General features: G+C 43.0%; 1 protein-coding gene across 5 annotated transcripts in view; it reads left to right on the top strand.

Moving 5' to 3' along the window:
- PHACTR1 (phosphatase and actin regulator 1) overlaps nucleotides 1-14,213 on the top strand; it is a 521,359-nt gene that overhangs the window by 28,895 nt on the left and 478,251 nt on the right. For 4 of the 5 annotated variants that reach the window (XM_065912772.1, XM_065912773.1, XM_065912777.1 and 1 more), the window contains one exon: nucleotides 4,339-4,493. In XM_065912772.1, coding sequence (XP_065768844.1) covers nucleotides 4,391-4,493 — 103 coding nt within the window. In that variant the 5' untranslated portion in view covers nucleotides 4,339-4,390. Of the gene's footprint in view, nucleotides 1-3,151; nucleotides 3,229-4,338; nucleotides 4,494-14,213 lie in introns of those variants that run through there. The other variant, XM_065912774.1, reaches the window with a different exon arrangement.

Raw genomic sequence — 14,213 nt, 5'->3', positions numbered from 1 at the left:
AACAGAGTAAACCCAGACCGACACTGATGTACGTTATTTGGATGATATGAAAGGAGCAAATCATGTGAATGTCTCTCCTAGATTGTTTGGGTCTTATGCTATCCAACTGTATAAATAAGTACACCTCAAAGATAAGCTGATACCAGCTGATACCTTTACTGATCAGACTCCGTCTTGAAATACACCTCCATTTTTAATCAAACACTTCTTCCTTTTGTGTATAGAACACACCCACACCTATTCTTACCACCTACTCAATAGAAAAATACAAACATCTCTGCCAAATCAGTATTTTGAATAACGTTATATTATTTATTTCAGCCTTACAGTGCTAAAATTTCATACTGTAGTGCCATCACTGTAAAAGATGTAACTCTGGCTTTTTAAATTTTTTTGGCCTCACCAAGCAGCATACGGGATCTTAGCTCCCAGAAGAGGGATCTAACCCCTGCTCCTAGCATTAAAAGCGTGTTTTCTTAACCACTGGACCACCAGGGTAGTCCCAACTCTAGTTTTTTTTAAAATAATTTTTTATCTCTAGCTCACTAAGATTTGTTAGCATTGTCTGAGTTAACTTCTAGAGCTGACATCTCAAGGATGTTTTGGGTTGAATCATTCAGTGCTACATAAGAGCGATTCTGAATACTTGCTCTAACCTTGCCTTCTTCTCTGTCTGGTTCTATTATGTCTAAGAACAATGGGCCATTATAAGTGCTGCTTTTGAGTAGATGAAAGTTATAAAACAGACCTGAGCTGATCGGATTTTGACATTGACTTTTGAACATTACAATACTTCCCCACCTTTAAAAATAATGCCTCGCACAGCTATTCTTTCACGTGATCTACAGCTATGCTCCCCAGAGAGTAAAATCATTTTTTGAAAATCTATTTCAGAACCTGGTCATAGCATATTAGAGAACTCAGTCGTTCTCTAGTAAACCTAGTGAAATGAAGTCCCTTTTGCAAGTGAATAATCAATCATCCCTTCCCAAATACATTTGTTAAGTCAAAATTTTCAGTTTTCTTAAAGCATGGTCTTTTCACACTGTATGTCCATTTTGTAAGACTTCAAATTCCCTTTCTTGGTCAATTATCTAGAAACGACTGATTCCAAGCCCATCCTCCAACCCCTGGGGTTCAACTCTATTTTTCAAATTTCCAGTTTATCATCTCCTTTTCAATCACATATTCATTTGTGCTCACCAGCAGTGGATTGTGCACACACACACATACTCTCTTTCACCTCTGAGTCATCACAATTCCAGTAGACTCACAATAGGGTTTAGAACCTGTCGCCCACATCTCACTGGGAGCTAAGGAACCATAAGACAGCTTTCTCCTCTCGTAAATGTCAAGTGTCCAGCATGCCTCCACTGGGGACTGAACAGAAATATAACCTTAGAGAAATCAGTCTTTGGGTCTGGGCAAAGCTCCGAGAATTCTGAGTCCATAGTCTGCTTTCTCTGTAAGGGTGTATGATTGGTAGTTTCAGCTTCCTGTCTCATCAGGCTTAACTCTACAGCACCAGGTTGGTGTCTGACTTGCTCTCATTGGGTGCGAAAACCCCTTAGACAGACCAAAGGAGATGTTCAGGTTTGTCTTAGGAGTAGCCCACGGAGCTGTGGGTATGGGAGAAGGGATTCTGGTGGTCTTCCTCCAAAGGTTTCTTTTTTTGTTTGTTTTAAATTTGTGGAAATATCCATTTATTAAACCTGAAGTAACTTCTTAAATGCAGCTTCTCTCTTCTTAATCCAATATGCACATACCACACCACACTTATTACTAATTCTGCTTGTCAACAAAGGGTACAAGAGGGTCATGGAAAACCCACTAGAGATCTCGTATTTGACTATCATTATGGCTTTGATAAGCAGATCTCAAAGTGTTGTGCCTAAAAATCCTTACTGAGGTTTGGTAGGGAGGATGTATCACCAGAATAAGCTCAGGTATCAAAACAAAGTTTCTTTTTGCTGTTAGGTTTATTTTGTTACATTCAGACAGAGAAGATTGCATTTAGGCAAACTGACATGATGCCAGCGGGAAATCTGATCAAACAATCAGAGGTGGAAGAGGAAGAAAGGCCAGGAAAGAGGGAAGGGATGAAATCAAGCATTCACTCTGTATTTTGCCCCAGAAAACAGCTCGCAATTATAATTACCCACCTTGTTCTGCAGCTCAGAATAAAAGTGACGCTGCAGCAAACCCTACCCAAGCTGTTTGTCCTGATTAGAAAGTACTCCACACCTTGGAGAACCAAGGAGACACGAGCGAGCGCAATTTTAAATGCAAATTAAACTGAGGGGGTAGCAGAGAGAACACATAAAAGACAGTAAAACAAAACCTTTCAGTTTTCTTAAATTAGCAGTCTAATGTGTTCTAAAGAGCAGCTCCCCTCAGATCTCCTCTTAGGGGTTGCATTTCATCACAATATAAAACGGGCAGATCCGTCACTTGCCTCTGCTCGGTGCTCTTGAATTGAGATTGAAGGGAAAATTAGAAGCTGTTCATTTGGGCTTCTGGGCTGAGCAGCGTTGCACAGCTTCGTCTTATGTTCAGCCGTGTCCTGTCGAAAGGGGCCAACAAGTGCTGGTGAGTATCTGCTAACTTCAAGATTCTTCCTTTCATTTATCTTTTGGGGTTTCACTGACCTTTTGGAGGGGGGAAATCTCCCAAAAGATTTATGTTACAATGCAGCTTGCAAAACCTAGGAAATTTCAGACAGCTTTTCAAGCTTCTTGCAGTGACTGATTCACAGAAGGAAGAGAGAGTTATTTTCAGCCTAGATGCTGGTGACTGATCCGTGTATTAATTATAACAGGGGAATGTTTAACAGATGCCAGCTAAGATGGCCTGTCCCCACCACCCTCAGCCAGCATTAGGGTAAAGGACTGGTACCCTGACAACTTTTCTACCATATTAACTGTTTAATCGTGTATTCCTGTTGTAATTGCAAATAAAACTGGAGCTTGAAGCTCTAAAAATAATTAAACCAAAACCATTTTTTAAAATGACAGTTCTCTGCCTGAGGATGAGTGGCAGCGGCCGGGGGTGGGGATGGGGGTGGAGACGGGGCGGGAGATATGGGGTATTGGACCCGCGTGATGGTGACATGTAGATTTTGATGGTGATGGTTTTCTGCCAAAGTTTTACACGGGAAGCCGGTCATTTTCTTCCTTCGCAGTGGAGGATACAAAGAGGCTGGGGCTGGCGTCACCTTCCGTTGCTAAGGTAACATGCTCTGGCCATTTTATCTGATAAAGAAGTCCAGCAGACGAGTATACCTTATTCATTGCCGATCTAATCAAACAATCAAAATTGTTTACTTTCACCGGGAATATTTAGTGAGATCAAAGACACTCTGACTGAAATTGCTCTTACTGCCGGCAGTTAACCCTTGATTTTTTTTTTCTCTTTTTTGCAGTAAGTATGATTTGCTGTTGGGGTAGCTTTTGGATATTTTTAAAAGTTTCCTTCTACCAGACTTGGCTTTTTAAAATATGCACTGTTAGAAAAGCGAATTAGATTATCCTTCTGAGTTTGATTTTAATTACTTGGTCTTGTTACTTCTTTCCAAAAACATCCTGCAGAAATAGATACTACATTTGTGCAAGTATCTGAGAAAGGCTACATATGCTAGAAGGAACCTAACAGGCTGGTTTTTTTTTTTTTTTTTTTTTAATGAAATATATTAGCTTCCTGACGGGCATGATAATATTATGGGGATCATTGCAATTCGGAAATAATTGCTGATTCTCGGCAAACCAGATTTCTTTCTCACAAGCAGCCTGTGTCAGAGGCAAGCAGGTGATGGTCCTTGGCACTTTATAAAACGTGCTGGAGGAAATTACTACAAGGAAGGAATGCAAGGCATTTTTACAGCAAACATGTCAGCATGTGTCATACATGCAAGGCATCTGTAAGTGGAGGCTCTGGTTCCCAGGTTAGTGCTCACTGCTCAAGGGGGATTGGAACTCCCTGGATCAATTGAGGATCAATGCTCAGAACAGCTGATATTTAATGATGTCTTTTATCAGACAGACCTTTTGAAAACAGCATGAAAATTTAAAAGCTTATTTTCCAGTTAATACATAGCAAAGAAAGACTGGTTTGTTATCTCTCTTTAACCTGGATCACCTGTATTTTCTGAGTAGGATATATCACTTTTAACAAATGTTGGTGAAATGCTTCATTTTCTCGTACAATAGGAAAGCTCTGTTGACAGATGGACTTAAAACTGGAAATGTCAGTGAAATAATGGCATATTTAATTGGATATTTCTTATCCCCAAATCATATTTGACAGTCTAAAGTATTGTGGATTTTTTTTTCTCTCCCATAGGCAATACAAGTGACTATTTTGCCTTAAAACTCTTGTTTCGGGAACATCAAGCATGGATTATCCCAAAATGGATTATTTTCTGGATGTGGAGTCTGCTCCCAGACTCTTGGATGTTGAGTCGGCTCAGAGATTCTTCTACAGTCAAGGAGCTCAAGGTAATTAAAGACAGAGAGGAAACTCCTCTCATTTGCATGTTGGTTTTATATTAACAATGCCCTGTGGACGTAGCAGTGTAAGCTATGCTTCGGGAGTTCAGCAACTGGGATTTCCCAGTTGGTAACCCCTACCGAGCTGTTTCTGGCATGGAGACAAGTATACAGCAAAATGAATTAACCTAAACTTCTTGATTTAGTTCAAAAGCAACCTACCCAGCTTTTGTACAAATGCCCCTTGGAAAGCTATGTTAGAAAATGATGCCCCCACCTCGTTGCAATCAAAGTGTTAGTTTGAAAGACTTCAAGGATGCTTTTAGCCCCAGGAAAAGGTGGAGTTTTCAGCCTCTGAACTGGAGAAGATCCAGGGCACCCTGACCTCTCTGTCTGAAATCCAGTTGGATGAGAGGCTCCGGAGAGAGGCTTTGAACTCCTACAAACAGCAGCCTTATCTATTTTAGATGAATTCAGTTACAGACTCAAGGAGTCAGCAGTGTCCTTGGGGAGCACAAAGGAACACGCCTGTTGTGAAGTGTGGCTGATGTATACATTTAAATTATAGATTTTAAGATGGCCAATTAGGCTCCAGTTTGCTTGTTCTTCTGTTCCAGGGTGCACTTAGAATGTTGCGCGTGCACAGTGAAGTACAGAATGAGGCCAGGGCATTACATGGGTTCTCCCGACAGGCAGGAGAGGTTTTTAAAGCCTATTTTCCCTTTTCCGTGGAATATTTAAGGTAGTCAGGAAACCTGAGCATGGGTATATCCCAAATGGTACAAGTAACACAGCAAGAAAGCCAATGTCCCTGTTCTTAAATAGAGAGGTAGTTGAATTCTTGGAACTCCAGAGGGAGAACTAAAAAGGATAGACGCTGTTTTGAGAAAGCTGGCATCTTTCACTGTTACGTGGTAATGGGCACTTCACACAGGGCCCTGAAGACTTCTGCCTTGCCCAGTTGTTTCTTCTTATTTGGTTTTACCTGGCTCTCACGCCAAGTTCTGACGGCAACTTCAGTGGCTTGCAAGCCTCCTCCTCCTCCGCCTCCATTTCCTGGATAGGGTCCAGTCTTAAAGGCAGCAGAGACTGGTAATTATCTGGTTGATTGGCTTGGGTCAGTACGCGCATCAGCAACAGCTAACTCTCCTCATCCCTGTGGGTGTGTGTAGTCAGCATCACTCCTCTCAGCCACTGAAAGAGACATGAGAATGTTACTGAGTTAGCAGAAGCCTGAGACGCTGGCCAGATGCTCCAGCGCCTTCTGGGTCTGGAAGTAAGAAGCTGCTAGGAGCAGATGGAGACGGAGGTCAGGAGAAACAGGGGAGCTGAGGCAGGTCTCCGGTTCTGTGTCGTCACATTGCTGCATCTGTCCACTCCATTTGAACAGGAGAATAATGCTGATGCCTGGGGGTCGTGCACCTGAGCTGCATCCCTGTTACCAGAGCAGAGAAAGGGAGCGAATCACAGATACTAAAGATGCCCATTTTGCCTTGCAGGAGACCCGGCTTAAGCCTTTAAGAGCCGTGGGCTCCAGGCACTGACGGAAGGAAAGCAGTCAGGGTGTGGGAGGCTCAGAGGACTCCAGGCAGCCTGGCGGTTGTCGGCAGATGGAGCCGGGGGTGGAGTGGTCAGAACTGTCGCCTTCGGTGACTGTGGTTTAGACACCAGAGCTGGAAAGGCTGGAGCGTGCACGGGAGGTGGTGGCGTAAGCTGCCTCGGCCCCCTGACAGGACGTTCATTTGGGGATAATCAGAAAGATGTTCCAGTGAAGGAGTCGTGGATCTGTGGTAAGAGTGGGGGCTCCCTAAACAACAGCCAGGTGGGTTTTTCATAAAACCCTGACTTCTTGAATCAGAAATCCGAGTATAAGACCTAGGGGTTTGCATTTTAAGTAAGAGGTCCAATGATGATTACCCAGATATCCCACTATTCTGAGGACCAGCATTTAAGAACCAGTCCATTCTGTCTGATTTCTCTCCTTCCACCCCAGGACAGGGCCACTCTCCTCACCATTAGAGGCAGGAGGACACAATGGTTCCAACCAGACCCTGACTGCCTAGGTTCAAACCCTGGGTCTGCCAGTCAGCCTGGGAAAACTAGCCTCTTTGACTTTCAATGTCCTCCTCTGAAAAATGGAAACAGTGTTGTTGTTCAGCCCTCCAGTCAGGCACAGTGCCCAACTCATGAGTTGCTAAGAGCACTAATGAGGTAAGATTTGAAAATGCTTTCAACCGCCACGCGGGAAACACCATACATGAAGAAAGCAATAAAATACCTTTGCAAAAGGCTGTCCCTTCTCTGAGATTTGAAAGGAAGCCACTGCCTTACAAACAAAAGTGCTACCTGATAAGAGTGAACCTCCTATTTTTTTTTTAGCACACACACACAAAGTTAATTTTAAGTAAATTTTAAAACACGGTGATTGTTTTCTTGTCACATCAGAAGCTAACTTGGGACAAAACTGAAAAACAGGGAGTACCAAGAGAAACTTCTATCCTTCCTTTCTCTTTAAGACTGAGAACCCCTCTCCCACCAACAGCTTCCCCAGAGCCCCGTCGCCTCGGACTAGTCGCCCCCAGGTCTCCTGGCTGGGGAGTGCCTTGCTGCCACTATGAATTGTCAGCGCATTTTCCCAGCTCGCTCACAGCAGCTTCCTTCCACTCAGCACAGACACCACCTCCCCTGGATCACAAGGCCCTCCGCCTGAAAAAGGGACTCCAGTGAATGGGCAGAGGGCTGAGGACCATGGCTTACACCCGTCCCTTTCTGAACCAAATGCACAGGTGGTAGAATCGATGTCTAAAAAGCCAATGGCAAGGCCCCCAGGACCAGGGGAAGGACAGTGGCTGACTTGAGAAAGACGTGTGAAGCAGTCGGGGCCTTGTGCTGCTGCTACATCACAACAGGCAGCCCTTTCTCCACAGCCAGGCCAGCCCAGCCCAGCCCAGCCCAGCCTCGGGGGGACGTTAGTGAGGTCGAGTAGCCCCCACTGGATACCCTCTTCTCTAAAGAAGGCCCACATGGAAATATCGTGTTAAGTACCTAGAATGTGGATGACCTAGGATTTGGTTAGCTAAACTGATGTATGATTATTGCCTTTTACTGGGCTGTCCATTCTTGAGGCAATGCAGACTTGTCAATAGACTGATCAAGGACAGGTGTAAGTACTTTAAAGGGGAAAGCAAGAAAATAATTTTATTTTCCACACATTACTATCCTTGCATCAGTTGAGGTACAAATTCATAAACTTTGGGGGAAACAGCCCTCCTATATTAATTACATGCAGAATGGTTATCCAAAGCAACAATGAGAATTGCAAAGTTTGTGACCCCATCATGGTTGTTTTTCACTTTCTCTTGGAAAGTGGCCAAAAGCCTGTCCCTAGGTAGAGAATATTTTGAACTACTAAAAGCAAGAGGAATCCAGAAAGATAAGAAAAAGAAAAAAGTGATCTAAGATCTGTCCTGGGACAGATTCTGCTGAAATTCCCAGAGAGTTTTTTAAAAGTCAGTCCTCTGCTCTGCTGAATAAAGCAGGCTTGTTATTTCCCCCCAATCTCCATTTTCCCTTGGTTTGATCTCGAGGTAGGGAAGATGAGCCTGCTTCTCCTGAGGGATTCTGCTGTAGAAAGCGTGCTGTGTTAACAAGGAGCAGAAAAAAAGTCCAGAGTCATCCTGTTCATCTTCTGCCAGTGAAGGATGCCCTCCCGGTTCATCTGTGATGCTTCTTCAACAGTAAATACTGCTCACACAGGGAGTCCTGCAAAAGTCCCCATTATGCAAAAGGAGAATTGTGGAGGCTGAAGATGCACGTGATATAAAGACCAGTCATGTCTTGACATCACATAACTTGCGATCACCCATCTTTCATGTTTCTGACAATGATCTCCCACACACTCAGTTTCAGCGCCATAATTTTTTACATAAGCTGGGAGGGAAATCATAAAAATCACAAAATTGGCATCACAGGATTTTAGGTTGAAATGAACACTATAGTTCAGTGATTTTTCTCTACCCTCTCCCTAAACCAAGTAATCCAGAATTGGTAAGGGCTTGACTCGGGTCCCAATGCTACATTTTACACAAGCTGCTGGGTTATTCTGGTGGACCCTGAAGGTTGAGAACTAGTGTTATGATGCATTAATAACTCAGCTCAGCTCCAGACTAGCAGCCTCTGTGTCATCAGGGAGCTTGTTAAGAATGCCAGAATCTCAGACATCCTAGACCTAGAGAATCGGAATCTAAAGTTAACAAGATGGTGAAGCAATTTATGCTGAAGTTTGAGAGGCAATGATTGAACCTAGAGCACATTAGAAACACCTGGTAAGCTTCTGTGGCTTCAAGGCTGGAGTCCTGGGACAAAACCAGTTAAGTCAGAATCCTTGGTGTGAGTCCCACACTTGGGAATCTTTCAAATTATGCCGGGTGATTCAAATGTGCAACCAGGGTTATGAAATTCTGACCTCCCATTTCACAGGAAAGGAGGTTTTAGCACAATCATGCAGCTATTCTTGCCTGAGTATCTTTCTGTGTGTTTTTCCCTGTAAAGAAATCCAAACCATTGGAAAGGTGCAAGTGGACTTTTTTTTTTTAAAAAGACTGGACTACGCGTCAGTGCTGCATTCTGTATATTTATTGTATCTATTAATCTTCAAAGAAATTTAGCAAAAGTGGAGTTATAATGCTCACTTCACAGATTAGAAAAGACTGTATATTTAAATCCCCTGGAGAAGGGAATGGCTACCCACTCCAGTATTCTTGCCTGGAGAATCCCAAGGACAGAGGAGCCTGGGGGGCTACAGTCTATGGGGTCGAAAAGAGTCGAACCCAACTAAGTAACTAACATTTTGACTTTCATACATTTAAATAATCACAGTCAGAAGCTGAATTCAAGGATATCTGACTCCAACCACCCCACAGGCAGTAAACATAACATTTGTGACCAAATAACACTTCTGAAGATGGTGAAGCTCTGAGTAGTTCTGCCACATGCCCAGCTTCTCATCCTGAGAAGGTGGAGGAGACTAAAGATCTGGATGGAGCAGTAGGTCTCTTCTTACCACACCAATCATGCCCTCTCTACTGTGTTCAGTTTCTTTCCTCCAAGACCATCAATATCTTTGAGTGTTTAAGTGATACTCTAAAGGGAAAATACATTAAAAGGCAGCCATTTGTCTAATGTTACTAGACGATCAAATTTATGACTCCTGCTCACAATTTCCCCCTCTTTTATCATTTTAAATCACTCTTGGCGCTGGAACCAGGTGCTGTAGTCCTTGTTATTTCATTCTAATGCGTCTTTTCTGTCGTCTACATTGTCTTCTTTGACAAAGAAAAATGCCAGTTTTGACAATTGATGAATGCCCCGGTGAGCAGCTAAGTCAGAAACTCATCTAAAACCCCCTCTCTCCACCATTTCCCCCTCCCCATCTCCCACCCCAACTAGCTTCCAGCTCCTCTTTTCTCCACCCTGTGAAATCTGCCAGAACAGCTGGTTTTTCAGTCTTTGGTGGTTTAGTCACTCAGTCGTGTCCGACTCTTTGTGACCCCATGGACTGTAGCCCACCAGGCTCCTCTGTCCATGGGATTCTCCAGGCAAAGATACTAGAGTGGGTTGCCATTCCCTTCTCCAGGGGATCTTCCCGACCCAGGGATTAAACCCAGGTCTCCTGCATTGCAAGTGGGTTCTTTACCAACTGAGCTATGAGGGAAGTCTTTTTCAGTCTTTAGCTTTGAGTTTAATGTACTGTAAACCTAAAGTCTAAACCCCTGGGACTTCTTTACATGGCCCCAAGAGACAAAAGACATTGGGTTGCACTCACTTGTTTGCAAATTGTTAGCAACAGTCATCTGCACAGAATGTGTTCATGCTATTTTCTTTTCTTTCCTTTTTTTTTTTTTTTTTTTTTTTTTTGATGGGGTATTAGTTCCCAGACCCGGGATTGAACAAGCACCCTTAGCAGAGAAAGCACAGAGTCCTAACCACTGGAGAGCCAGGGAGTCCCCAGGGCCTTCTACTGTCTTTCCTGATGTTTATGACCCAGCTCCAATGTCGCCGCCTCTGTGAGGTCTTGCCTGACTTTTCCAGGACTTTCTCCATAATATCCTGATCAGCTTGTATTCTAGTCACTAGCATATTATATTATTCTGCTTCCACCCCTTACTGGATGCATGAGTTCATGTAGATGGCTTTACTTCTCTACGCCTCGGGGTCCTAATCAAAATGCATATAATACTAGATCCACATTCATAGGGGTTTCTGAGAATGAAGGAGGTGTGCTCATGAAGTGCTTGGTACATTGTTATTATTGATTAGTTACTGAAGCTCTTGTTTTGTTATTTGGTGCCTGTTTGCCTACACAGATGGTGGTGATCTTAAATACCATATTCTGGATGCCTAGTACCATCCTTGAAATACAGTAGAAGTATTAAGATTTACTAAAGGTCTCTGTGGAACTAAAGGAATGAAAATGCTTAAATCTGCTTTACAAAGAGAAACTTGGGATTCAAGGAAAGGACTTTTGACAATTCATGATAGAGAAAATAAAAACTCCCTAAGACCTTTAAAGAATTTAAATCTTTAGTTGGAAATAGAGACTCTGCTTAAGGCTGAGGGGAGGGACAGGCAAAATTAATTTTCAAATACATAGAGATGCAGGAAATGGAAGAAAGCCATCAACTCTGATATACCTCCTATAAAGCTGGGGAAAAAAAAAGCAAAAAGAAAATACAGCAGGAGGGAGTTGGTGCACTATTGGAAAGAATTAACCTTTTAAAATAGATTTCCAGGGGTTCCTGAATAGTACCCTTCTAAGAAGGACTTTTTAATATACAATAGTCTGTGAAGGCTGAGTTTTTATTCTGCCTAAAAGTAGAATTCTGGAAGGCTTGAGCCCCTCAACATTTACTCTGATGAACTTACTTGAGATCAAGTCAAAGGCTGTGCTGAACACATTCCAGAAACTAGCTCTGGGCTGACCTTTAGTTGAGATTCCTTTCTCCTTCCTTCTTCAGACCTTTACTAACTAGGCAAGTCCTAATACTTTGGGACTGATTAATCCTCAAACTGGCTAGCGTTCATACTCCTGGAAGGTGGCTGTGGATGCCATCTAAGCCCTACACGGGAGCCACACACCGGAGGACCACTCACTGAAGGCCTGGCCATGTTTCTAGAGGTCTTGCTTGGCGGGTGCCAGGTTATCTTCCTGCTCCACGATTGTCCCCTAAAACTTTAATATCGTGGTCTTACACAAAGCTCATAATTTGCTCTTTAAGGACTGAGGCAAAAACAGTGATTCTAAAGCAACTGTGTCCTCGTGTGGGGGCACAGTTGCCAACTAGATTGTAATCTTTTCCATTCACCCATCTTCTCAGAGTTCTGCTAGGACCAGCACAGCAAAACTGGCTGCATCTTTTCTGTGTCTTCGTGGTGATGTCCTTAACCAAGTAGTTAACATGTCATCAGACTGCTTTTCAGACCCTTGTCTCTGAGAGGTGCTTCAGGTGACACTTTTCTTATGTAGTTTCCAGCCTTGTTTTTGTGATGCTGAAGTCATCACCCTCAATAAATACTCACTTTGGGGGGTTTTTCTGGTTGTTGTTTTTTTTCTCTCTGTAGCTCTAGCCAGGAAGCAGCCCGCTGTGCTTCACTCATGGATGACAAGCTAACTACCAAGCCTTCCCTCTTAACCTCCCACACACTCCATTTTAGACCTCTAATTGCTCACATTCAGGCTCTCCAAACCTGTGTTTAATGCAGGGAACATTGTGAAGGAGAGGGTGAAGGCAGATCAAAAGGGAAGATTGTGGAGACAGCCAGCCTGCCAACTCCGTGCATGTGTAGATGACCATGAAGCCCAACCTTCCGTTCCTGGAGGGTGCCCTTGAACAGGACGTTTCTCTGCACGCAGAGTAGCCTTCTTGGCGCCGTCCATTTGCATGCACATGGCTTTCCATCGCTTTCTGTGCCTTTGCCCCCAGCAGGCACCTGCTTTGTCACATACTGTGACTCGGGGCTCATAAGTAGGGCATAAGGACAAGAGGCAAGAAGGAAAAGATGAGAGGATGAGACACAGAGAGGAAGAAAATCATATGAAAATACAATAAAATAACTGCTCGATTAATAACGCCTGCTTTCACATACAACATACAGAGAGTGGACTAAAGACGCAGCCCACACACAGGCAGCATCAGTTATGACCCAATTAGCATAAACAATTCACAGGTGCTTGGAAAAAATTCTCACTCCTCACTGCTCAAACAAATCTGTTCCTAAAAACTTTCAGTACCGCCCTCTCTAACTGAGCTGGCAGAAGCAAGGACAGAGAGCCTAATGCATTAAAATCAGCTCATGGACAATACCATTTTTAATATTTTTGAGAATATTTTAATAAACAATTAGACCCACATAATTATACATGGATAGGGGAGCCTGGTGGGCTACCGTCCATGGTGTCACAAATAGTCCGACACGTCTCAGCAAATACTACTGCTACGGGATGAATATTGGTATTAAATCGGACCTCTGAAATGTTAGGACTGATCAGAGATTATCTTAGAGATCTCTGTACCTTTTTTCAATCATAAAAGCAAAATGTGCTCAGATGCTCAGTAGTGTCCAACTCTTTGCGACCTCATGGACTGTATCAGGCTCCTCTGTCCATGGGATTCTCCAGGCAAGAATACTAGAGTGGGTTACCATTTCCTCCTCCAGGGGATCTTCCCACAGGAAGATCAAACCCATGTCTCTTGCATCTCCTGCATCGGCAGGTGTGTTCTTTGCCACCAGCACCACCTGGGAAAACCAAGAGCAAAGCAAGGCTAAAATATTAAGGTGTTTGGGGGAAATGGAAAGGAAAATCAACCCTACACATCTATTTTAATTTTTTATTTTGCTTTCAGTTTCAAGCACATTCATATTTTTACAAAATTACAGTTATGGCATATGCAAAATTGGAGGTATGACTGAAATCTTTCCCAGGGCTGGAGAAGAATGTCATAATATTTTAGAGCTTGGGTTTTGGAATAACACAGATCTGAGTTCAGACTGTGATTTTCACTTTTTGGCTTATAATATTAGGCAAGTTATTTACTCTCTCTCCCTCGTTTTTCCCTTTTGAATGCAAATGATGATAATTCTCAATGCAAAGGGCTCTTTGAGGGTTTAAATGAAGCAAAGTGTTTCCCAAACTATGGTCCAATATGCTTTTCAGGTAATACTTGAACTTTTTTATAATAATTCATTTTATTGTGTTTTAGAAAAGATGTAAGTTGAAAATTATTTAATTGAAATATAGAAATATGTAAACAGATTTCATACTTATGAGCTACTACTTAGAATAAAGGGCTTCCCAGGTGTCTCAGCAATAAAGAATTTGCCTGCAATGCCAGAGATAGAGGAGGTCCATGTTCGATCCCTGAGTCGGGAAGATCCCCTGGAGGAGGGCATGGCAACCCACTCCAGTGTTCTTGCCTGAAAAACCCATGGACAGAGGAGCCTAGTGGGCTACAGTCCATGGGGTCTCTAAAAGTCAAACATTACTGAAGTCACTGAGCATGGCCCGGCTTAGAACAAAAGGGGGGAAAAATGAGTGAAGTCCACTGAAGGAAAAACATTAAGTAAATAATAGTGTAGATGACACTTAGAGCTTGCAAAATCCGTGATATAGAAATGACCGACATTTGGAAACCCTCAACAAATAAATATAGAACACTAAGCAAAATGTCA

This window comes from Muntiacus reevesi, chromosome 20 (genome assembly GCF_963930625.1).
Source record: "Muntiacus reevesi chromosome 20, mMunRee1.1, whole genome shotgun sequence".
Lineage (NCBI taxonomy): Eukaryota > Metazoa > Chordata > Mammalia > Artiodactyla > Cervidae > Muntiacus > Muntiacus reevesi.
The sequence above is the reverse complement of the archived record's forward strand: the minus strand, read 5'-3'. Positions and strand labels throughout refer to the sequence as shown.